The sequence below is a fragment of the Prunus persica genome, chromosome G7 (assembly GCF_000346465.2).
Source record: "Prunus persica cultivar Lovell chromosome G7, Prunus_persica_NCBIv2, whole genome shotgun sequence".
NCBI lineage: Eukaryota > Viridiplantae > Streptophyta > Magnoliopsida > Rosales > Rosaceae > Prunus > Prunus persica.
The window spans coordinates 18,824,765-18,850,491 of NC_034015.1; the positions used below are offsets into that span (position 1 = coordinate 18,824,765).

The 25,727-nt window shown below is 37.9% G+C and overlaps 7 protein-coding genes across 8 annotated transcripts; 4 read left to right on the forward strand and 3 right to left on the reverse strand.

Moving 5' to 3' along the window:
- On the forward strand, positions 75-3,090 carry LOC18769809 (40S ribosomal protein S3-3). Its single transcript, XM_020568778.1, has 6 exons — positions 75-211; positions 305-452; positions 562-733; positions 2,296-2,350; positions 2,454-2,585; positions 2,699-3,090. Exons 1-6 carry the CDS (start codon positions 182-184, stop codon positions 2,900-2,902), a joined length of 741 nt encoding a protein of 246 aa, XP_020424367.1. The 5' UTR covers positions 75-181; the 3' UTR covers positions 2,903-3,090.
- Positions 3,799-6,544, forward strand: LOC18769504 (thermospermine synthase ACAULIS5). Of its 2 annotated transcripts, XM_007203996.2 has the most exons (10): positions 3,799-4,119; positions 4,354-4,420; positions 4,521-4,615; positions 4,701-4,803; positions 5,073-5,161; positions 5,357-5,513; positions 5,592-5,667; positions 5,746-5,804; positions 5,917-6,053; positions 6,215-6,544. In XM_007203996.2, the coding sequence occupies exons 1-10, from the start codon at positions 3,923-3,925 to the stop codon at positions 6,297-6,299; spliced, it is 1,065 nt and encodes a 354-aa protein (XP_007204058.1). In that variant the 5' UTR covers positions 3,799-3,922; the 3' UTR covers positions 6,300-6,544. The 2 variants fall into 2 exon arrangements, with proteins under 2 accessions (XP_007204058.1, XP_020424368.1); XM_020568779.1 differs by lacking the exon at positions 5,357-5,513 and having other exon boundaries at positions 3,838-4,119; positions 5,570-5,667.
- Positions 6,979-10,224, forward strand: LOC18771084 (replication protein A 70 kDa DNA-binding subunit A). Its single transcript, XM_007201872.2, has 2 exons — positions 6,979-7,642; positions 8,302-10,224. Exons 1-2 carry the CDS (start codon positions 7,386-7,388, stop codon positions 10,001-10,003), a joined length of 1,959 nt encoding a protein of 652 aa, XP_007201934.1. The 5' UTR covers positions 6,979-7,385; the 3' UTR covers positions 10,004-10,224.
- On the reverse strand, positions 10,296-10,928 carry LOC18769045. Its single transcript, XM_007202696.2, has one exon. It carries the CDS (start codon positions 10,802-10,804, stop codon positions 10,430-10,432), a length of 375 nt encoding a protein of 124 aa, XP_007202758.1. The 5' UTR covers positions 10,805-10,928; the 3' UTR covers positions 10,296-10,429.
- On the reverse strand, positions 11,345-15,880 carry LOC18769794 (mechanosensitive ion channel protein 10). The gene is made up of 6 exons (XM_007203725.2): positions 14,129-15,880; positions 13,905-14,028; positions 13,368-13,661; positions 13,087-13,289; positions 12,148-12,455; positions 11,345-11,680 (listed from the first exon to the last, which is right to left on the reverse strand). The coding sequence occupies exons 1-5, from the start codon at positions 15,523-15,525 to the stop codon at positions 12,182-12,184; spliced, it is 2,292 nt and encodes a 763-aa protein (XP_007203787.1). The 5' UTR covers positions 15,526-15,880; the 3' UTR covers positions 11,345-11,680; positions 12,148-12,181.
- On the reverse strand, positions 22,472-23,531 carry LOC109950414. Its single transcript, XM_020569033.1, has 2 exons — positions 22,932-23,531; positions 22,472-22,498 (listed from the first exon to the last, which is right to left on the reverse strand). The coding sequence occupies exons 1-2, from the start codon at positions 23,529-23,531 to the stop codon at positions 22,472-22,474; spliced, it is 627 nt and encodes a 208-aa protein (XP_020424622.1).
- Positions 24,658-25,712, forward strand: LOC18770117 (E3 ubiquitin-protein ligase RING1). The gene has a single exon (XM_007202584.2). The coding sequence runs from the start codon at positions 24,828-24,830 to the stop codon at positions 25,374-25,376; it is 549 nt and encodes a 182-aa protein (XP_007202646.1). The 5' UTR covers positions 24,658-24,827; the 3' UTR covers positions 25,377-25,712.

Consider the following 25,727-nt stretch of genomic DNA (forward strand, 5'->3'; position numbering starts at 1 on the left):
TATAAGAGCAAATATCATCCGTTCATCGAACTCACAACATATCGACCGTGCGATTATCTCCACCTATACTTATAAACCCCTCGTATCCTTAACCCCAAACCGGGTGCCAACAAAGCTAGGGTTTGCAGAGCTCCCGCCACCACATTCAGATCTCACATCTGCAACTTCCACATTCGCGACAATGGCGACCCAAATGAGCAAGAAGCGAAAGGTCAGTCCTGCTACCCTGTTTGTTTCCAGAGAAAACACAAGAAAATTCTATCTCAGGTTCAACTAAAGCTCTCGTCTTTATGTTTGGTTACAGTTCGTCGCCGACGGAGTGTTCTTCGCCGAGCTGAATGAAGTTCTCACGAGAGAGCTCGCCGAAGATGGCTACTCTGGCGTTGAAGTTAGGGTCACACCGATGCGTACCGAGATCATAATCAGAGCCACTCGTACCCAGAACGTGCTCGGTCGGTTTATCATTTTATATTGAAAAAATCTATTTTTGTGACCTTTTTAATTTAGAGATGTATTTTGATGATTTATTGATTGCTCGTGTGCATTTTATAATAACTATAGGAGAGAAGGGGAGGAGGATTAGGGAGCTAACCTCAGTGGTACAGAAGAGGTTTAAGTTTCCAGAAAACAGTGTTGAGCTTTATGCTGAGAAGGTTAACAATAGAGGGCTTTGCGCTATTGCCCAAGCTGAGTCTCTCCGTTACAAGCTTCTTGGAGGCCTCGCTGTCCGCAGGTATATGATTTTATCTTTATTTATTTTTTTACTATTAGTGATCTAATGATGAACAATTGTAATAAAGGCCTCTCATTTTTTTATTTTTTATTTTTTATATTTATAGCTTTTGATTTTGTTGGTGAGCTATGTTGTCAATCTGATACATTGTTTCGGTTTAAAATTATGAATCTATTCTTTTGTATAGAAGTGTTATTTTCAATTCTACAACGTGCTGTTGAGACAGATTGCGGATGAGCTTATTTAGTGTTTGTGTTGGTTATTATTTGTTCTGTATCTGGAAAATGTGCTGTTTTGCAAATTTGGTTTTTGTCATCTACAAAGCATATTGGTGTTCTCGTACCAACTTTGTGTCGGAAGATGACGAAATTGATATATATACTCCATGCCATCATCTTCATGAAATGCCATTGTTTTCATGCAGTAACCGTGAGGAGGGTACATTTTTATACATGGCTTCCTGTATACTTTCTTGTTAACAACTGTGTTTTAGCCTGGGTTTCTAATAGACCAGCCTCTGTTCATCAGTGAGCCATTTATAGAGCAAATGGGGTTTGTTTGTATTGGGTTAGGTCTACAGGTGCTATATATAATTCAATAGTTTCTGTTCGAACTTCTGGCTGGGGCTTGAACATTTTCTTGGTATTAGAATTTATTTTTTATTTGAGATATATGATGTATAGTTTTACCTATTTGTGAGTTGTTGTTTTCTGTCATCTACAAAGCATATTGGTTTTTTTGTACCAAATTTGTGTCGGAAGTTGACAAAATTGATTGACATCCTCCATGAGATAATCTTCATGAAATGCTTTTGTTTTCGTGTTGCAATCTTAGGGAGGGCAAATCTTTCTATTGGACCGTTACTGTTAGTCTGGCCTGGTGTTTATGACTCGCATTTTGTATTTGAAATATAAGCTGTATTGTTTTGCCAATTTGTGAGATGGTGGTTTTATGTCATCTACAAAGCATGTTGGTGTTTTTGTACCAAATTTGTGTCGGAAGATGACGAAATTTATTTACATCCTCTGTGAGATAATCCTCATGAGATGCTCTTGTTTTCATGTTGTAACCTTAGGGAGGGTACATCTTTCTAATGGATTGTTGCTGTTATTTAGGCCTTGGGTTTCAGACACTCATCTAGTGTTACTCTCATTTTGTATTTGAAATATAAGCTGTATTGTTTTGCCAATTTGTGAGATGGTAGTTTTATGTCATCTACAAAGCATGTCGGTGTTTTTGTACCAAATTTGTGTCGGAAGATGACGAAATTTATTTACTTCCTCTGTGAGATAATCCTTCATGAGATGCTCTTGTTTTCATGTTGTAACCTTAGGGAGGGTACATCTTTCTAATGGACCGTTACTGTTATTTAGGCCTTGGGTTTCAGACATTCATCTAGTGTTACATGCATAATCTTGGGTATTGGTTTTCCCAGTTTTTCTATGTAATGCAATTGCCAATGATGATGATAAATTGTGATTCATGGATGGACCCCATTTATGTGCAATTTTGTATATGAATATGTGCTTAATGACTAATCTACCATGAACTGTTCCTTTCAGGGCCTGCTATGGTGTTTTGAGATTTGTCATGGAAAGTGGGGCCAAGGGTTGTGAGGTTGGTCATTAGCAAATTTTGATACTGGTTTTCCTATTCCGTTTTGAATTTGATGTTATATGTTATTGTTACATTATTAACAGGTGATATGTTATTGGTACAGGTGATTGTTAGTGGAAAGCTAAGAGCACAGAGAGCCAAGTCCATGAAGTTCAAAGATGGGTACATGATTTCTTCTGGTCAGCCAGTTAATGAATACATCGATTCTGCTGTGAGGCATGTCCTCCTTAGACAGGTTTGTCCAGGTCACCTGTTTCTTCCTTCCGGTAGTGCTTCATGAGTCGGTTTGTTCTGTACAAATGGTTCTTTGTTATAAATGGTCTAATCACTTTATGTATTTGCATACAGGGTGTACTTGGTATTAAGGTCAAGATTATGCTTGATTGGGATCCCAAGGGCAAGCAAGGCCCCATGACCCCCTTACCTGACCTTGTTACAATCCACCAACCGAAGGAGGATGAGTATTTCAGGCCGGCAGTAGCAGCAGCTGCAGTAGTGGCACCACCTGTTCTGGGCGCAACTGATATTGATGTCCCCCTGGTTGTGGCTTAAGTCCTTAACATATGTTCTGAGATAGTCATCCATTTTTTGTAACTTCAATCTCGAGTGTTTTAATTTTATTGTTTTCTTATGAAAAATTTTGCGTACCAAAAGATGGGACAGAGCATTTCTCGAATTGTGTCGCACTCAGACAATTTTGTTTAATATTTCTTTATTTTCAGAATTGTTTATGTTCTTTCCCTCTCTACGCCCCCCGTTGTCTTTTTCTTTGTCAAAGCTCCCTCTGCGTTGTTCAAACACAACAAAGGGTTCAGTGATTTTTATTGATGGGAAATATGATTCTTCCAATTCACTTTCCGAAGAAAAAGAAAGACGGCAATTGCCACTTCAAAGTTAAAAGTTCTAATCAAAGGCCGGGCGTCATGCACATTCTTCCATGAATGTTAAATAGGTAAGCAAAAGTCGTGTCCAGCACCTTATGCATGGTAATAAGGTGATTTACTCCTCCTTTTGAGGTTGTAGGTTTCCTCCTCTTTTAATATTGTTTGTATAAAAAAATTAAAAAAAAATCATGGGCGTTAGGGGCGGTGTTGGGTTTCGTGCATTGCAAGCCTTACACGTTGCAAAAATGATCTTTAAAAAATAGGAAAAGAAAAGTTTCAACACATGTGTAAGTGTGTGTATGGAAGAAATGCTGTTTGCATGTAAGGAGCCAAGTATTTAATTGAAGGGGTTGGCGCGTTCCACGCAAGCTTCCACCTAGGCAGTGGTGCTTACACTTCTCAGTCATGCAAAACGGGCTCAGTGCTTCATCACCGTTTACCAAATGGGCAGGCAAGACCAAGCTCAGGTGAAGCAAAAGTGGGATCCACATGCACATCTTAGAAAGAACAAAAAAGAAGGTAAGACCAAACTCAGAACACCTTATCCTGCAAGTAATAAAACAACAAAGCTGCCTTTAATGCAGCACTTACATTTAGAAATTGGTCCTCTTTGTCACATTTTTCTTGCAGCACATACTCAGAAATTGGTCCTCTCCTCTGTTCTCTGTGTTGTAACTTGTGTTCATCAATGTTGTCATTTCTGTGTGCTGCTCTCATGGTTCTCTATGTTCCCTTGCCTCCAGAGGACCACTTCTCTGAGTTTGAATTAATCCCTGAGGAGGATAATTATCAGAACCCCCCAACTGGAAATGATCAGCAGCAACATGCTGAATGGTTTGAGGAGCAGCTGGAAGCTGATCTCAAATGGTCTTTTGCTTTGAATGGGTACGCCTTCAAGTATTCAAACATGAAAAAAAAAATTGAAAAAACCAATTCTTCTAACTGGGTTTTCATTTTGATGAATCTTTTGGAATTTCTGCTGCAAGGTGAATCAAATTCAAATCAATTCCGAGAGAAATCACAACATGCAAATTAAATCATCAGTTCATTTTGTACAATACTAGTACTGGTTTTGATTCTCTCTCTCTCTCTCTCTCTCTCTCTCTCTCTCTCTCTCAGTGTGTTGCATGCAGCAACAAGCGAGTTCCAAGACATAGTTCTTTTGGACACAAAGCGATTTGGAAAGGTTGGCTAGCTATCACAATAAGGACTCTAAATCACACACACATATCAATTAATTGGTCACTGATATTTTTCTCTCCTTTTGTGTTGTTGTTGGTATTTAGGCTCTGGTGATCGATGGGAAGTTGCAGAGTGCTGAAAGAGATGAGTTTATTTACCATGAATGCTTGGTTCATCCTGCTCTTTTACTACATGACAAGTATATATGCGAATATATTTTTAGCTTAGCTTAATCCTTTTTTCTTTTTCCCTTTTGTGTCTTATTTCTGTGTAATTGGTTTCAGCCCAAAAACAATATTTATAATGGGAGGTGGCGAAGGGTCAACAGCAAGAGAGTCACTAAAGCACAAAGATGTAGAGAAAGTTATCATGTGTGACATTGACAGGGTGTGATGCTTCTCAAAACATATATGAGATTTACCATTTAAGTGAAAGCTAAACGATCTTCCATCTTGCTGTTTGGGGCTTCACACCACCCCCCCATTTTACCCAAAAAAATAAAAATGATCTTCCATCTTGCTTTCATCCAAATCTGTATTTTTATCAGTGTTGGTTAAAATGTATATATACTATTAGGGAAATTTACTATTTGGTTGTGTAGCAATGTCCTTCTTTAGCATGGCATCTGAAGGTGTTGCTTAACATGAATGTTGCAGATGGTTGTCGATTTTTGCCGAGAACATCTGACAGAAAATCAGGAGGCGTTTCGTGACGATAAGCTCCACATTGTTTTCAATGATGCAAAGTAAGTAAGTAGCTAGTTTGTCTTTCTTTGCTTTAATTTGTTGTTAAATCTCTCAATGGCAAGTGAAAGCCTTTAGGACAGATATTATGAGCAGAAGATATTGGTTTTCGGTTGTTAAGCAAGCCTTGATGTATGCCAGTAACAATCTTGGTCTGATAATGAACTGATATGTAAGAGTAATTAATGTGATTGAAGGGCTGAGCTAGAGAAAACTGAAGAAAAGTTTGATGTGATTGTGGGAGACCTACCAGATCCAATAGAGGGAGGGCCTTGCAATGACCTTTACACCAAACCCTTCTATGAGCAAGTCATAAAACCCCACCTCAAAGACAATGGCATCTTTGTCACTCAAGTAAATACAATAAACTAGTATGAATCAGGTAGCTAATTTCTTGAAACTTTTCCAAGTTGTTTCGCTATCGATGAACAGGCTGGTCTGGCAGGAATTCTTTCCCATAAGGATATCTTCACTTCAATATACAACACTATAAAACATGTGTTCAAATGTAAGCATTTCCTTTCACTTTCGGTTAACTTCGTGTACCTTGTTTCTCTGTTGCATGAAAAAGGTTGCTTTTCTGCAGATGTGATTGCATACACAGCTCATGTGCCATCTTATGCAGATTCATGTGGATGGGTTTTGGTAAGTACTCATTAAGTAATTAACCACCATGAAATTAGAATTAACTGAGGAGGAATTTTCTATCGAAACACGTTGATTCTGTTCCATTTGATGCCTAACTATCTGCACACAGGCTTCAGATGAACCACTCAAATTGGACGTTGAACAACTCAACAGCAGAATCCAGGAAAGAATTAGAGGAGATCTCCTCTATTTAGATGGTGCTTCCATTGTTTCATCCACTGTAGTAAACAAGATGATCTGCACATCGTAAGTTGGAATGCTACAATTTCCATAACAAATTAAGAAGAATTACGTGACATATCGGTCCATATAGCCTGGAATTTGACAATCTTTTCTGCATGAACTCTCTATGGATAATGGATCATCCCTATCTATACTAAAGTAATTTTTTTTTTGTTGCAATGCAGGCTTCTGAAAGAAACTCAAGTCTTGACTGGAGAAAACGTAAGGTTCGTCTATGGGCATGGGCTTACAAAGAATGCAGAAGAATAGGGGGTCTAATGTGCTATTTAAAGGAAAACCAATGATAAAGAATAAAAGTATCTGGGCATGTAGACTCAGAACTAATAATTGAAGTTTTTTTTAACAAAACCATTGGCTCAAATTCCGGATTTTTGGAAATAATCAACTACCGTTGCTTTACCATTATGTCACTGGATTAAGTCCCCACCTTTTGGTACCCCAGAAGCAAAAAAATGTTTGTTAGAGCAAACCCCATATCAACTCTACCAAAATCATCTAACTTCGACTTACTATTAAGTATTTTAGGTCAGACTTTGCCAAATTTAATGTAAAGCTGGATTTGATCGAACAGTTTGCAACACTTAGATGGGCATGGTTTGTACAAGAAGAGGAGAAAAAGGCCTTTGGATTTTTCTTTGGTTAGTCGAACATATGCATATAGGCGAAATTTGACCATTAGTATGAACATATGCACATAGGCGAAATCTGATCATTAGTACATTACCGAATTTAAATGAAGCTAGGTTTGATCAAACAATTTGCAAGTTGCATTTGATACACACATGAGCTTGGCTTGTACCATAAAGAGTAGAAAAACCCTACACATTTTGCTAACGTTAGTCTTCTAAACGCATAGAGTAAAATCTGACCGTTGATGCATTGTGAGTTCCATGTACGTAAATTATTGCGTGAGATGATGATATAGTTATCATACTAGTATGGCTTATCAATCAAAGATTGTTACAGATTAAAATCGTAAAGCAGAAGTGAAATTTAATTACAAACTTTAGAGCAATTAATCTTCTTTGTATGAATAGCATGAGAGAAGTTTTTTTTTTTGGGGGTCCGTTGTTTGAAGGGCTAAGGAAGGGCGGTGACATAACTGTAATTTCAAAAGTTCGAGCGTCCTATATAAAACTCGTAAACCGATTCGAAAATCAAAATCCCTTCTCTCTCGGTCGGTCATTTCCTGCAACACCCCGCGAATTACACTCCCTCTCCTTCCGTCAACAATCTCTCGCTAATTCCAAATCTACCCTTCGTTCTATCTCATAACTACGTCACTATCCTCACCGTCTTCCTCCTCAAATTGACATACGCCTAGGGTTCCTCAGAATGCCGGTGCAACTGACGCCGAACGCGATCGCGGCGATCTCAGCCGGCGACTTGAACTCGAAGCCATTGGTGCAGGTAATCGATATTAAGCTCCTCGGCACGCAGGAGAGGTACCGTTTCATAGTCTCCGATGCCGTTTCGTGTCAGCACGCCATGGTCGCTACGCAGCTCAACGACCGAATCAAGACCAGCCAAGTCAAGAAAGGTTCCATCATCCAGCTCACCGATTACATTTCCAACTACTTCCAGAACCACAAGTTCGTCTCTCTCTCTCTCTCTCTCTCTCTCTCTCTCACACACACACACACACACACACACACACATTTCCCATTTTTGGTTAATTAAGTTTGATTTTGGTTTTGATATGAGATAATTGCTTGTGGTTAGAAAAAGCTAGAAATGTGTCTGATGATTTTAGGACTTAGCTGAATTGAAGTTATGGAATCGAAACGAGTGCTATATAGTCTTAATCAAAGTTGAATATTATTGTGGTTGTTTGAGCAGTGATCAGAGGCAATTTGCGTTTCACGGAATTGACGTTTCAAATTTTGATTAAATCAGTTTATGAGCTAACATTAAGTATCAGAAGTAAAAGTTTCACTCTATGTAACAATATGTTCAGGTTTTTTGGGGTGTCGGTTTGCATCTTGTCTCCAATAATTCAGTATTTTATATTGATCTTGAGGATATGTCAAAGTTAGCAATGGTACGCAATTATGCGCGTGATGTTCATCTATCTTGAGAAACAAAGAATATAATCTGTGCAATAAAGCTAGGATGGTTTTTTTTTTTTTTTTTTTGGGTTGAATCACAAGCTATGATGAGGTAAATTTGTTTTGAAAAAAAGATAACTTAAAAACTAATGTAACTAGAGAGCTTAAAATCAGTGAGTTTTGACTTAAAGCTCTTTGTACAGGATTATTGTAGTGCTGAACATGGAAACTATCATACTGGACTCTGAGATTATTGGGGATCCAAAACCATATGTTGAATCTGGTTCAACTGCTCAAAAGGCATTGCCTAATAACAATTTTGAGCACTCAGTCAGGGATAGCAATAACCATATGATTTCTCAAGAATCTGTACGCAATGTGCAGAGTCTCAGACCTACTTCTCATTCAGGGACCTCTCTTAACCGTGGCCCGAATCTCAGACCTACTTTTCATTCTGAAAACTCTGTTCACAATGTGCCAAATTTCCGACCTACTGTCCAACCTCCTTACCAGCCACCTCCACAGTACAAAAATCATGGTTCAATCGTAAAGAACGAGGCACCGGCACGGATCATTCCTATTAATGCTCTGAATCCTTATCAGGGAAGGTGGGCTATCAAGGCAAGGGTCACAGCAAAAGGGGATCCCCGTCGGTATAATAATGCTCGAGGAGATGGTAAGGTTTTCTCTTTCGATCTCCTTGACTCTGAAGGAGGGGAAATACGAGTGACCTGCTTCAATGCTGTTCTTGACCGCTTCTACGATACTATTGAGGTTGGTAGAGTTTACTTGATTTCAAAGGGTAGCTTGAAACCTGCCCAGAAGAATTTCAACCATCTGAAAAACGACTGGGAGATAACGTTGGATGCAAGTTCAACTGTGGAGCTCTGCCCTGATGAAGATGGTTCTATACCAGAGCAGAAGTTTTCCTTCAGGCATATTAGTGAAATTGAGAATGTTGATAGTAATTCTATCGTTGACATTATTGGTATTGTGATATCTGTCAACCCTTCTGTCCCTATTATGAGGAAGAATGGTATGGAAACTCAGAGAAGAATTGTGAATCTAAGGGATTGGTCAGGCAAGAGCGTTGAGCTAACCCTTTGGGGAGATGTCTGCAACAGGGAAGGTCAAAGGCTTGAAGATATGTTGGCTTCTGGGTTATTTCCAGTTTTAGCTGTCAAAGCTGGGAAGATTAATGATTTTAGTGGGAAGTCCGTAGGAACAATTCATTCTACACAGCTGTTCATAAACCCAGATATCCCTGACTCTCATAGCTTGAGAGAGTGGTTTGATCAAGGGGGCAAGGATACTGCGTCTGTGTCGATTTCAAAAGACATTGTTCCAGGAGGAAGTAAGAATGAGATACGCAAAACTGTTTCTCAGATCAAGGATGAAGGTCTTGGAAGATCAGATAAGCCGGATTGGGTCACTGTGAAGGCCACGATATCTTTCATTAAAACAGATTCTTTCTGTTACACAGCTTGCCCATTGATGATTGGAGATAGGCAGTGTAACAAAAAAGTGTCAAGGTCAGGAAACAGAGGATGGCAGTGTGACAGGTGCGATCAAGAATTTGAGGAGTGTGATTATAGATATCTGCTTCAAGCCCAAATTCAAGACAATACTGGTTTGACCTGGGCAACAGCTTTCCAGGAATCTGGGGAAGAGATCTTGGGTTGCTCAGCAAAGGACTTGTACTTGTTGAAAGAGCAGGATGATGCAAGATTTGGAGACATAGTTCGGAGCAGTATATTTAACCAATTCCTTTTCAAGCTTAAAATCAAAGAGGAGACGTACGGTGACGAGCAGAAGGTGAAGATCACGGTCGTTAAGGCAGATAAGGTGAACTATTCTTCAGAGAGCAAGTACATGCTTGACATGATTTTGAAGTTTTCTAGGTAATGAACATGATCAAGTTCGATTTACCGGTTTTAGTTAGACGCAGCAGATTGCGCTGTGTGGAGATTATTTACACTTAGTATTGGACAAGCTCACACAGAAATTGTTGTTCTGTGAATTGATGCCAGCATATCGGCATTTAACTCCATTTATATAGGCCTTGTAAAACGTAGGCGTAGCCACGGGAAACTATATAAATTTCTGAATTGAGTTCATGGCGTTTTTATTTTCCTTTGCCCTCTATTATTTTCTTCTATGAAAAATGGAAAATTGCAATGAAAAATGAAGCTTATAATTCACAGTTTTCGGCCAAAGTACGAGTTGAAGAAGACGAGTCATATATTACACGGTTACAAAAGAAACATAAACCATTGCTTAATAGATACAATAAGATGAAAAATCATCAACAATAAGTCTGCATCAGAATTCTCAGCCTCTCTTGACAGGGTCGAAATTGGACACGCCAATTACGGCACCGACGAGCACGACAAGTACAACACCGCCGGCAGCAATGCTGAGCAAGAAGTTCTTGAGAGAAGGAGAGACTCCGGAAGCGGCTTCGGCCACCTCCGGGATCACCATTGAGGCCGTGAGCGCGGCTGCGGTCAGGCCGGTAACCGCCTTCTCCTTGAGGGAAGCCCTGACTTCAAGTCTCCCACTTGATCTTGATGCTGCTGCTGGTGTTAAAGCCCTTGAGGGCCTCAGTGGCAGTGGCTTGAAGAAGGTCTCTGGGGAGGATTGGATCCTCTTTCGGCTTGCATTGGGCAATGGCATAGCCATTGTAACTGCAGTGGTTGATGCCATTTTGCTCTTCCAAAACCTACTGATTTTCTCTGTGAATTTTTTTTTGTCAGATTGAGGTCTTGTTGCTGTTGTTGGTGGTGTGGGAGATTTTGAGAGAGAGGGCTAGATAGATAGTCATGGAGGTGGTGGAAAGAGCAACCTTAACGAGAGGTGTGGAAACCCTGTCATTTATCTTTGTCCTACGTGGCAGCCTCTCAATTGTGATTGGTGGATAAGGTTATCTTATTGGCCCAATCACCATCCAGACTGAAATTTGTAGACATCCTTCACATGCGAATTGTCTAATAAGCGCATCAAAGCCTACAAAAGGTGGAGTTTAAAAAAATATATTTATAGATTATTATTTAAATTATTAATTTTTCCACATTGGAAAATTATGTTTGTGTGTCTAATTGGGCCATCGCAAAGTTTTGCCCATTATATTCTAAGTTAGACAATTTAATTAATTGATCCATTTCTAACGGGCTTTTTAGTTCAGACTCATCTAACTATAGGGTCGATACGTCACCGTTTCTGGCATTCAATGCAATTGAAACTCTATTTTGAGGCAAGTGCTGAATGTACATGTTAGACATTGGAGGAAGAAATAAATTATAAGAGTATATGTATTTAAACAACCAATTTTGCAATGAACATGAATTCACTCAAAATTTGTATAAACAGTTTAAAAAAAGACAACCTCGTGTTTCCAGCTCTGTCACAAATCTCAATATCAGAGTGTTGAGGCTTTTCCTCCTTCCACTGGGCATTCTTCATGCAACGAATTTGTCAGAAGTGTATTTCAAAAAACTTTATCGAGATGAATTGTAACACTTCCAAACATTTTCCTTTTGGTTCCAATCAGATTTGTAGAGTCTTCTTCGTTAGCGCTGAGCCCTAGCAAATGTGACGAAAATTTCAAGTTGATGACATGATACTTCATCTTGTTATAAGAATTATGCAAAGAAAGTAGAGGCCGGATAATCAATGCGATCATGTAGACAAGACAAAGAACTACAAAAGCATAGAAAGGTATGCTTCTCATTGCCTTTGCTAATCAAACATACAGAGTTATATTAGCTCAACAGACATTGCTGGATTTTTTTGTGTGTGTTTCTGATTGGTGTTTATTATTTGAGCTAAGGTTAAAAGGCTTCAAGGCCATCAGCTAGTGTTGGTGCCTTTTGAGTCCTAGCTTTTTGCACATTCACATGAAATTGATGTTAAGCAGTTTGCATTTATGAAAGCTTTCTTATTTTTGGTGTTTGATCATCAATTGAATAATCTTTGTCCTCAGTCATGAAAATGAAGATAGAACTGGAAGCATGGATGAGTCATTAGCGTAAAAGAAGAAAGGAACGTACTTGCAGCAGAGAAAATTCTTGCACAAAGAAAAGATCATCGCCATGTCGGTGGAAGTTCTGAAGTAGCTGGCCCAACGTAGCGGACGTGAACTTCTTGAGGCAGGAGGTGATATTTTATACCAAGATCTTCAAATATTTTCTTCAGCTCTAAGACTAATTCTGATCTCCTGCTGCTCTTGTCTCCATAGTTCTGAAAGTTTATGGTATGCGTAACGTAAAGTGCCATTTTCATCTTGTTCACATCCTCAATATCCTTAACCACCACGCTATGGGTGGGACGCCAGTGCTGAGTCTTGCCATCCAAGTACCTGAAATTTTCAATCTCTTTTTCAGCAACTCATGTGTACAAATTAGTTGCACGTGCCAGTGGATGTTTTGTATAAAGAGAACGTAAGATAGGAAACTGAAGTATTAACAGCAATGCATGATCACATCACAAGTAAATCATTTCCCATACCAAAGGAGAAGAGAGAGAAAAAAAAGTAAAAAAGAAAAGAAAGAGGAGCTAGCTACCAAAAGATACAAAATAGATTGATAAAACTGCACATCTGTGCTTGTTTTGATAAACTCTTGTTAGGAATATGTCAGTCAAAGAAACAACTCTTCTTTAGTAGGATAGCAGAATCACCCAAACATAACCTCTTTTATTGGTGATTCCGTGCGAAAAACGTAGTTTGTAGCTTTTAAGTTCATTGCAAGAACCTGTCTGTTTCCAAGGATTCTAAACTCTAATCTTGTATGTCATGAAAATGTGAGCAATAGCACCACCAGTTTCAAATAAATTCCGACAGCTGCTATAAGTATAAATCTATCTATAATTCTATAAAATGATGCTACATGCTTAATAATAAGTTGGTTTTACTGAGCTGAGAGAGCCTTTAGACTGAAATTCAATTCCAATAAATAGCTGAGAAGCAGAGTAATTTGGAGTCAACATACGATTTTATTCTGCCTTTTAGAGAATTGATAGTGTCAACCGTCGTAGAAGCATCAACAGCAAATTCAACAGAATCACCCATCTCCGGGCTCCTATAAAAGTTGCTGATGGGTTTAGAAGCCAGTACTGAATTCGGATAGTATATTTTCTCATTGTCATATCTCAAGAAGATCGTTGTCAATATGTTCATCTCTTCAACAATCATCTGTCAGGTTTCAATGCGTCAAGTGAAGTTGTTTTAGTAGCAGTAAAGTTATTTGAAAAATGAGGATTGCGGAGTTACCTGTACTCCATCAACAACACAACGGTCGCCTACATCAAATGGGTGCATCACAAAGACGAAAATGATGGCTTCAAACACAGTTTTCGCAGTATTACCAAACACAAACACCACCAGTAAAAGCTGTGATGATATAAAGACCAGTATGTTGGTTGTCAAAAATCCCATCAGAAGTAACCACACAATAAGGATCACAAGAAGCAAAAGTCCTGAGGCAAGCCTATTCAGCTCCTCTATTGCTGTTTTAGTGTCATTTAAAGAATGTGCCAGTGATTTGCGTTCAAGGTAGACATTCACCTGAAAACAAGAAGAATGTTAAGAGTCATGAATTAAAATTCTATATTGTTGACCAACAGAAGAATAGAAACTCACTGTCCACAACATATAATATTAAGATCCTATGGAAGGGTAGCTTTAAATACTTATAATTTTGTGTGCCAACTGGATATCACAAGAAGTACATAAAATGTTAGTTCTGGCAGTATAATAAAGAAGTTTCAGACCAAAAAAGAAAATTAAAAAACCAAATAAAGAAGTTACCAGCCAGTTCTTCAAAGCTTTTCTCTTGATCTTTCCACTTTCCGCTGCTCCTTCAAACAGAGGAAGTACAAGGTCGACCTCCTCCTTTTTCATGAAGCGCAGGAGATCATCTTCCTCAATGTGCCTAGTCCATTTAATAGAAAGAAATAGTGAGAAAATAAAGTTCAAACTGCACGTTGTCAAAATGTTGGAGGAATTTTTTGGAAAAAGAAAGAAATTCTCACTTGCTGCCACGCTTGGCTACATTAAGGAAAATATCATAAGCCACGGCCTTTGCTTCCCACTCACTAGTAATCTCTTTATTTGTCTGCTCGCCCTCCTCCTCATCAACGCTCTCAAGTGTGTTGGAGATGGTAGATAACCCAGAACTCCTTACAACATTAATCAACCCTTTCATGGTCCAAGCAGAAACTTTGTCTTGCTTCATCTTCTTGAGCTTTTCTACATCAATCACCTCTTGTTTGGCCCCTTCCTTCCCCTTATTCGCCGCGTCCTTCATATTTTTGAAACTCAACTGGCCAGTACTTGGTGTCCTTCCTACTTTTTCTGCCATCTCCATCAATGGAGGCCCTGAAAGGGTGCGGAGAACATACTGATGAAAGATTGATTCTTGAATCCGATCAAAGAATCTCGAGCATTGGAAAGAAGAAGCTACTAATTTCACAAACAAATTCTTCGCCAGCCATATGGCTGATCCAATTAGACAAGAAGCCAGGCCCCTTGTAACATAACCTAGAATCCTAGAGGTTTTCCTTGACCTCTTCACCCCGTGGCCGTCGAACAATAAAGCCCATGCCAGAAGAATCAAACCCAACCAAATAAAAATCTGCACACTTCTCTTCAATCCATAAACAAAGTACAGAACTTTCTTCTTAAGCAGGAAGTTCATTTCAATCAAGAAAACTAGAACATTAATCAACCATTCTGTGACCAATCTGCCACACAAGACAACCACCACCAAAACACACCATTTCCATAGTTCCAAACTCCAAATCTTCTTGTGCTCCAACTTAGTAACAGTCAAGCAAGCAATTAAAAACCCAACAACGCACACAAATACAATCAACTCAATCAAGACCAACTTTTTCAACTTCTTCTTACCGGACTTCTCACGCACCTTAAGATTGGCAGTCTTATACACCTCATCATCATCGTCTTCCTCGCCACCCGGTTCGATCAACGGTGTTCGTGGGGTTACGGGGGCTGATCTTAGAGTGTCTCTTGGAGTTGTGGCTGTGGCTTTTGAGCTTGGTGATGCCACATTAGGCGAATTAGCATTTGACTTCAACTGGGTATTTTCATCAGTCACCTTCATTTCACCAGGAGGAACTGGCTCAACAAATCTCGACTTGGGTTTTGAGAACGCAGACCTCGAAAACGAAGCTCGTCGAGAAGCGGGTTCGGTTGGGACTTTCGGAGGCTTACCGGGTGTGAGACCTTGCCCTGAAATATCTGGAGAAGGAGAAGCAGAACCTGACACTCTGAGGCTCTGAAGCTCCGTTAGCTCAAGATTCGAGTCACGGGTTTCATTATTCAAACCAGTCTGTCCTTCGGTGACCGAAATCTGCAAAACGACTTCGTTTCTTCCTTTCTTCTCCTCCATGCCTTTTCCACCGTCCATGGCCACTTTCCACTGCTACTGTAGCGGGAGATTAGCGCTTCAGATACCCATTTAAATAGAGAATAAGATACCCTTTGAGTTTGAACCTTTTTTTTCTTCTTCTTTTCCGGAAAAGTAATGAACTTTCTGGAGAATCTTTGTTCTGTTGTCCGGAGAGAGACAGAGCATGAAGCAATTTTCTAGCCAACTGCTGTATAATGTGAATTTTGTGAGAGAGCAAAGTCTGAGAAAACCAGGAAGCTAAATTCAGAACACAAATTTTAATGTATTTAGTTAATATATAAACTTCTTTTGGAGCTGGAAATGTTTGACTGACTGATAGAGCCGCGAAATTTAAGAACAAGTTGTACTTTGAAAATAAATCCAACAGCAACCCAACAAGACAAAAGAAACTATATTTGAAAAGGCAAAACAAAAAGAAAAAAATGATTAACATTTCTGTCCTGTTAAATATATTAACATTTCTTTTGTTATTGTTAGTGCTCTGCAACTTGTTGCGACCAAATTAAATCTGGAACTTTTAAATTATGAGTAAATTATGGCACTTTTGTGGCAGAGTTTTCTAAATGGAGGGTAGTGGTGCAAGTACATATCCTGTACAAAGCCCATGCATGTATGTTTTGTTGTCCTTCACTTCAACTTTACTATGAAGTTTGGAACTCATCATCGTTTATGGATTTTGAGTCTCTATATTTTGTATCAATATATTATACGTATTTTGAAAAATGCTAAACTATTAAATTGATCTAATAAATTTTCATGGTCCACATAGCCTCCACCTTTTCTCTCTCTACGCATTCATAGCCCTATCGTGATCTTTGACATGGAACGATTGTCTCAACAATTTAAAATTAAACATGCAAATACATAAATGAAAGTTAATTTGCCACAACCTCAAGTATTGCAATTGAAAATATTAAATGTGCCTTCCAACTAGTGAGAAATTTTATGAGAAATTTATGGTGTTTTTTTTCTTGATTCGATGTCATGTCAGTTGAATTCAAGGCATGTTGAACTTTAATTATATTTATTTTGTCTTATCTTTCGATTCTTTAATCAACGTTAAATTTTAGTGCGCCATCTTAACTTATTATGTAACCTTCTCTCCAACCTTTTTCTTTGGACCTTCTTCCTTTTTTCCTTGATATGTGTCATTCTCCTTATACTTAAAACAATGTCATTAGTATATTATACAAGTTAACTTTTGCTTTCCAAGTTTACCCTTATTAAATGTATTCAATTTATCCAAAAACAATTCACAACTTTCTTACCATCTTATTAATTTTTTTCTAACGTTAATTTTTTTTTATAAAGAAAATATTTGCTTTTAAGAGAAAATATTTGGGTTTTTTTTTAATTTTAACACAAGGAAAAAAAAGTCCTTTGTGTTTATTTTTTTAAAAAAAATTTCCTCTTTTTTGAAAAAAAATTGACATTTTCTTTAAAAAAAATAATTGACGTTTAAAAAAAAATGGTAAGAAAGTTGTGAAATTGTTTTGGATAAATTGAATACATTTAATAAGGGTAAACTTGGAAAGCAAAAGTTAACTTGTATAATATAATTAATGACATTGTTTTAAGTGTAAGAAGAATGACACATGTCAAGCAAAAAAGGAAGAATGTCCAAAGGAGAATGTTAGAGAGAAGGTTGATAGCATTTCTCATTGTGTAATCCTATACTAATTTGTGTAGGGACGGACTCTTAGTCTATTATTAGCAAAATCAATATTGTTTTAAACTTAATCACATATTTAGTATGTGTGGGATTTTATACAAAAGATCTCGATGATATTAGTAGTTGAATTATTCATTACATATTTTATTTTATTTAGTCAAATTTCTGATGTGTGACTTATATTCTTCAAAAAATATAAACCCAACATGTTTGAGATGTGAGATATCTATAGAATTTTGCATAGGTTGGTGGGGGATGGCGCAGCCTGTTTCCTATGCAGTTAAGGTCTTCGATCTAATTACGATACATTAAATATGTTTTTAGTGCAAACCAATTACCTCACGTGTGTAAAACTTGAGCCTCCAGTTAATATAATTAATTTGTTGAATCAATGAATTGAACAGAAGTTGACAATGGCTCCCTCCTACGTCAAACCTCCAGTCAATGTAGGCTGTAGGGTTCGCAAGTTGGCTATATCATTGAGGGCAATTCTTTATACAACACAGCCACTTGATTTGAAGGAGTAAATCAAAACAGAAGAAATTAATTAAGTAGCCAAAATCAAACCCTTTAAATTCTAATAAATCATGCATTTCTTTTCATTTTTACGAGAGTGTACAATTTAATTATAAACCGAAAACAAAGCGCACAAAATAACAAAACAAACTAAATACAAACAGAAAGAAGATGAAACTAAAATCTCGCCATCTCCATGGACCCCTCAGATTAACTATCTCAAAATCAGACTGCAGCTTGAAAATTTCATCGGGTTTATGCTCTAGCTTGACTACTTTGTTACTTGAACTTCCTTGGAATTTGTAAAAAATTATTTTGGGCCACGCTTCCATTAGTGCAATATCACTGTTGTAATATGCTCCAGGGGAAGGATAATGCCCCACCAGTTGTTTAAGCCCATCAAGACTAATCAGTTTGTGTCTCTTCCATACTTTTTTCTCGTGATCTTCCATGACCCATAGCTCCATCAACTCTCCTTCAGAGTAAATCAAGGCAAGACGACCTTGGTACTCTACGAGTTTGGTGTACATGGCACAGTACTCACTATCACTCATCGGCTCTGGTGAATCAAAAATTTCCCAACTCTCTTTATCGTCTTCGTAATAAAAAGCAAGCACTTGGTTGCTCGTCAGATGCCAATAACACGCACCACCTGATGTTACACAAGGCCGCCGGGGGAGTCTCAAGCACACAGAATAGGGCAAACTAACATGTTTCAACTGCTTCCATGCCCAAGTGTTTGAATCAAACACTTCGCACCTTATAAGGTTTTGGTGTAGTTGATACTTGACTGGAGATTTGGGTTCCGAAAGCCGGATAATCTTGTACCTTAAAGGTTTCGAACTCAACACAACTATGGCGTTACTTTGGGTGTAGTACCTAGTCTTTGGATTGGGTAAAGTTTCCCATTGTAGAGTGGTAGGCTTGCACACAAAATATTCGGGTACTCTACGATGGTTTTGGTTCACACAAAATACTAGGCCACCTTGGCTACTCACAGCTTCAACTTTGACAGGGGCAGGCAAGAAGTTTAGTATTGAGAGATTCAAAGTCTTGTTGGCCTTGTTATCGACAGACACAAACGTTGATGAGTGTTTGTAATCGTAGAAATTCTGAATTAAAAACCCAGACACTGCGTCACTTCTCTTGCAAAACAATTGCCAGAACCTTGACTCGTATGTGATGTGATTCCAGTCCTTTGAAACCACCCTACACAACCCTAGGCTGTCGAGCGATTTAACTCTCGTTAGAATATGATCAAACCATATTTCCGAAGGAAGAGATGGTGGAGAGGCCATTGGAGCAAGTAAAGAAAGACGACGTCGACCGAAATTATAGGATTCGGATCCTCTGCTAATCTATGTATTTTGTAGGTGTTTTTGTTTTCACATATGATGTCCAAAGTTTGAACTAGCACGCGATGGAATAGATATAAGCTTGGAGAGAAAAAGGCTGGACTGACGAACTCTATATATAGAGCACATCAATCATCAATCGTTTTGGGAGTTCTTTTCCTACAAGCTTTTGGATTCCTTTTTCCTATACAACTTCTATTTGATGTGGGAAACTTGGGACCAAAGAAACTAGTTGAACAAGTCCCTAGGTTAGGTATATAGGAAATTAGTTAAGAGTGAGAATTTGTTTCCAAGTTGGGTTAGGAGAACCAAGAAAAATTAAACTAAAAACGAGAACCTACAAAAATTACATTCCTGTTCAGAAATAATCCTCATCCAAGTGCAACGAGTGTATGCTCACAGCTGTCTTTCAATTTTTTTTGTTTTTCCAAAGTCACAGCTGTTTTGTTCAGTTTGTGGAATCAATATAATTCGAACACAAGTGCTATACTATATAAATAGAATATTTTACAGGTATCGCCGCACGGCCATATTATATAAATAGAATATTTTAAAGCTATAGATAGCTGCGCTATAAGTAGAATATTTTTAAAGTATAGCCGCGCTGCTGTACCTTTTAAATAGCATAATCTAGATATCTCTTTTTTAATTACTTTAATTTAGTTCTTATGTTTTAAATATTATTTACTTAGTAAATAATTATTATTTAAATATTTTTTTAAAGAAAAAATTTAAAAATAATAATTACTATTTATCAAGTAATATAATTTATGAAGTTAATTAAAATATTTAATACTATTTATTCATTAAAGAAATAATAATTAAAACATAATTACTAATAAAAGTAAATAAATAAGGCAAAGATATTATTTAATTACTAAAATAAAAATTTATTGACCTAAAGATACTAAGTTTGTATTCATTTTTTAAAAAAACTTCTCCCGACGACATGTCGTCGGCACAAGTAGATTTCGTCGGGAAAGGTCTAATTCGGCAAATATTTGCCGGCATAGTCCTTTGCCGACGAAATTTCGTCGGGAGAGGTTTTCTTGCTTTTTAATTTATTCATAAATATTTTAAATATATAAAACTAGTTTCTTTGCTATATACTATAAGTAGAATATTTTGAAAGTATATACTCCATAAATAGAAAATTTTAACTTGCCATTAGTTTTATGAAATGATTGCATGAAGGAGAAACTTAGATGCATGTTGTTTACGGTGTTCTTTACACCAAGAAGTTCTTCAGCTGTTTGTTTTTTTTTTTTTTACTTGTCTTAGATACTCGTCATTTATCCTCTAATTATTCCTCTGATTACCAATAAAAACATTTGCAGACTACCCGAGGATAGAGGATGAAGCGAAATTAATGGCAGAAGAACCGGGAATAAGTTATCTCTGGAATGAAACGACGTTAAGGGATGCCACCGAGGAAGATGAGAAGAGGATTCAGCCGCTCTGGATAGTGAGGAAGCCATTGCGGGGAATGGGGACTGGGCCATTGCCGCTCTGGATTTAGCCGTTCTCATCTTTACAGTAAGCAGATGGCATACAATTCTGTTATATACAATGCATTTGGTCGTACTTCTCCAGCTAGCTCGCCCACAAGAATTGATGTCTATGGGAGGAGATCTAGCAAGCAGAAAAAGGTAGTGGCAGGGAAATGGTGCGGTAAAGTCTGGATGTCGAATCAAGTTCATCCCTATCTAGCAAAAAAGAACCCTGAAGAAGAAGAACACAGGAGCTTCCATGCTTGGGCAATGCCAGATGAGAAGCTTGAGAGACAACCAGAAAGCATAGAAATTTTCAGAGTATAGCCGTACGGGCATATTCCATAAATAGAAATTTTAAACGTACAGCCGCGCGGCTATACTCTATAAATAGAAATTTTAACGGTATAGCCGATCGGCTATACGCTATAAATAGAAATTTTTTAAAAGTATAGCCGAAACAGTATAGCTGAACGGCTATAAATTTTAAAAGTATAGCCGATCGGCTATACGCTTTAAATAGAAATTTTAAGGTATAGCCAGGCGGCGCTACTCCATAAATAGAATATTTTAACAGTATAGCCGAACGGCTATACTCTATAAATAGATATTTTAGTACAAATTTTAAACGTATAACCGCACGGCGATACTCTATAAAAAGAACTTTTAAAGGTATAGCCGCCCGGCGATACTCTATAAATAGAAATTTTAATAGTATAGCCGCGCGGCGTTACTCTTATCTCTGTAATGTTGTCATTTCTGTGTGCTGCTCTCATGGTTCTCTATGTTCCTTTGCCTCCAGAGGACCAATTCTCTGAGTTTGAATTAATCCCTGAGGAGGATGATTATCAGAACCCCCCAATTGGAATTGATCGGCAGCAACATGCTGAATGGTTTGAGGAGCAGCTGGAAGCTGATCTCAAATGGTCTTTTGCTTTGAATGGGTACGCCTTCAAGTATTCAAATTGGAATTTCTGCTGCAAGGTGAATCAAATTCAAATCAATTCCGAGAGAAATCACAACATGCAAATTAAATCATCAGTTCATTTTGTACAATATCATGTGTGACATTGACCGGGAGTGATGTTTCTCAAAACATATATGAGATTTACCGTTTAAGTGAAAGTTAAATGTATCTTGCTTTCATCCAAATCTGTAAGGTGTTGCTTAACATGAATATTGCAGATGATCTTCCATCTTGCTTTCATCCAAATAGAAATTTTAAACGTATCGCCGAGCGGCTATACTCCATAAATAGAAAATTTAAAAGTATAGCAGCCAGACTATACGATTTAAATAGAAATTTTAAAGGTATAGCCGATTGGCCATATACTCCATAAATAGAATATTTTAACAGTATAGCCGATTGGCTACACTCTATAAATTAGTAGAAACTAGCAAAGGTGCCCGTGCGATGCTGCGGGGTTTTAAAATTGTTTGAAATGTGTACAAAGTTATGAAAATATATAACAAGTTTAAGTTAGAAAATAAAAAATAACATGTTTTATATATTGCTTGTTATCTTAAAATGTTGATCATATTTTATTAAACCAAGTAGCAATCAAAATATCAACAGTTGAGCTGCTCTTTGTTCAAAAGAGTTTGGACACGTCTTTACATATATGCTATTGGTGGGGGAAGGGGCTCTACTGTAGAAGTGGTTTCTGTTGAATGAAGGCAATAACAATTATCATAGAATTAAGTTAAAAAATCAACATGACAAACAACAATTTAAATACATCAAGCATTCTATTAATCTAATGGATAAAGGTATAAGCTCAATTTATTTAATCAATTGATAACAAATTTAGAACTGTGACAATTTATTAAATAGGCAAAAAAATCAATTGCATAAACCACAATTTAAATACGCCAAGCATTATATAAATCTGGTGGACAAAAGTATAATTTCAATCATTGCACAAATTATTAAATACCTATAACATAATGAAACCAAAAGATCCAAAATTTAATAGAATCAAACCAAATACAGATAACATAATCAAACCTCAAACCTTGCGCAAGTTTGTTGTACAGAAGCTCATCTCCCCACCTCTAACGGAAGAAAGAAAACCACAGTTTTAATTTATTTTCTCTCTGCACTATCTAAAACCAAAGCTTTACTGCTTCTCTCTTAATTTGTTCCCCCTTTTTTGGGGTTATTTTCTTACAAATTGGAAATTACACCGACTCTCTGACCGGAAAAGTTTAGAAACCTAAGAAGTAACAAGACAAAGAACAAAACAAACCAAATGCAAACAAGAACAAGATGAAACTAAAATCTTGCCATCTCCATCGGCCCCTCAGATTGACTCTCTCAGAATCCGATTGCAGCTTCGAAAGTTGATGGGGCTGATTCCCAAGACTAACCACATTAGCACTAGAATCTTCAAAATTGTAAAATATGAGTTTTTCATCGCGCCCTTTTGTAAGTGCAATATCACTGTTGTAAAGTGCTGCAAGAGGAGGAATATAGCCCTCTACTTGTTTAAACACTTTAGTGCTCCATGTCCATGTCTTCCTCTTGCTCCATAACTTTTTCTCATGATTTTCCATAACCCACAAGTCCATGACCTCCCCTTCACAGATGATCAATGCAAGCCTACCTTGGTACTCCACGAGTTTTTTGTAATCGAAACGGTCACTCTCCTCCATCGGAGTTGGTAAATCGAAAATCTCCCAACTCTCTTTATCATCTTCGTAATAAAAAGCAAACACTTGGTTGCTCCTCGCAAGCCGAACAAGCCAGTAGAACGCGCCGCATGATGTTACATAAGGCTGGTCGATGCCCAATAAAACACAATAGGGTAAACTAACATTCTTCAACCTCTTCCATGCCCAAGTGTTTGAATCAAACACCTCACATGTCATGTTATAGTACTGTCTTGACTTGAACTTGGAGAAAGGATACTTGTGGCTCGAGAACCGAATAATCTTGTACCTTAAAGGCTTCGAACTCAACACAGCCATGGCAGTCATTGAAGTCAAGAACCTAGTCTTTGGATTTGGTAACTTTTCCCACTGTAGAGTGGTAGGTTTGCACACAAAATAATCACGAACCACGCTGACATTTTGGTTCACACAAAACACTAGGCCTTGACTCACAGCTTCAATTTTGACAGGGGCAGGCAAGAAGTCGAGAATTGCGTGTGACAAATTCTTGTTGGCCCTTGTTATCTACAGACACAAACGTTTGTATGTGCTTCCCGTCGATCTGGCTCTGGCTCTGAATTAAAAACCCCGATACTGTGTCGCTTCTCTTGCAAAAAGATTTCCAGAACCTTGAGTCATATGTGATGTGGTTCCAGTCCTTTGAAACCAGCCTGCACCGGCCTAGGCTTTCGAGTGATGTTCGTGTTAGAATGTGATCAAAAAATATTTCTGAAGGAAGAGATGGTAGTGGTGAGGCCATTGGATCGACTGACTTGGATTCGAATTCTCTACTGATTTTTTTTTGGTGTTGATCATGTTCGTATCATGCTCTTATAAGGATTTCTTTTACTACCAAATTTTATTGATTTAAGTGTTTGATTTGATGTTGGAAACTTGGTTTTAGGAAATTAATGCGAGTAAGATAAGATATGTTTCCCATTTTGAATTAGGAGAAGAAAAATAAATTAAGCAAGAATACGGTACCCTAGCTGGGTGTGTTTGGTTGCGGAAATTAGGCAACACCACATGAGGAATACGGTAAGCTGCGAGAGGAGGAAAACCGAGAAAGTATGGAAAAATTGGAGAGAAATTTTTTATTTTTTATTTAATTTATAAATTACATTAGAAATACACGTGTCCAATATAATTACATTATCCTATTTGAGTATATAATGGCTATTTGACTCATAACTAGCATTAGAAAGCCATCGTTTACCAATTGAAAGTACAATTAATACAAGATTTAGTTAATAAAACAATCGCCAGGATGAATAATTATATCTTATTTTCTAATTACTAGTTGTTAATTCTTATCTACAAATTCAGTCCCTCTCATCCAACCTTGCTTGGTTTTCTAATGATTGTTGCATTTATTTGTCTTCATTCACTTATTCTTTACCCCATAGATTATAAACAAGTGTATTATTTGTACAACTACATAACCACCACGGCTTTTCGATTAACGACTTGTCATTAGTTTAATTAAGTTTAATTAACACAAATAGATTAGAGAATCTTTCTTGATTACGCAAATACAAGTTCTAGCTACTACTTTTAAAGCCCCTCTCCTCTCTAAAACTCCTCTTGCTTCTACTTTCTTCACAAAACCCAAACATGGGTTACAAGGCTTACACAATACAAAGCCCTTTCTCACAGCCACCGCCTCCTCCGCCGCCTCCTCCTGCACCAAAAACCAACTTGCCCATGTTGTATTATGGCCTCATAGTTGTTGGAACAGCTGCTATAGTGTTGGCCATGTACAACCTTGTCTTCATCAAATGGACATCAAACCGCCACGGCGGCCAATCACCACCGTCGAGGTCATCAAACACTTTGATGGATGCCAACAGAACAAGGAGGAGCAGGAGCTTTGAGAACTTGGACAGCTTCAAGTACAAGAAAAAACAGGGATCGGTGACACAACAAGATGGGGTTGAGAACTATGTTGAATGTGCGGTTTGCTTGTCAGCGTTTGAGGATGGAGAAGAGGTAAGGAAGCTGCCTACATGCAAGCACTCCTTTCATGCTCCTTGCATAGACATGTGGCTCTACTCTCACTCTGACTGCCCCCTCTGCCGGGCTCCGGTGCCGGTGATCTCCTGGTGTCATCGACAGCTAACGACTACGCCGGAGGACAATTCCAGAGAAGTCTTGCTGGTTTGAAGTTTTGTTTTCATTTTCAGATAGAAGAAGAAAGAGATGAAATTTTCCATTTCTTAGTCTTGGGTTTTTGGTGTTTGTTGGGTTGTGAAGTAGGACGGGGATAACAAGAAATTTGCATGGTAGAAAACAAGGATTAGGTGGACAGAGTGTACAAAATTTTGCCTTTCATTTGGATCCAAATTGAGCTGGCAATGTCTGCCCACTGTTGTATATGATACTGAATTTTTGGTGCTTAGCTATATTAGCTGTAAGTTGCAGACCACGCTCTCCTTCTTTCATCTGAATATTCGAAAATGCCCAAAAATTAAAAATTGTCAACTTGATCAGTTTCAAGCATTTGAAGTCATGACT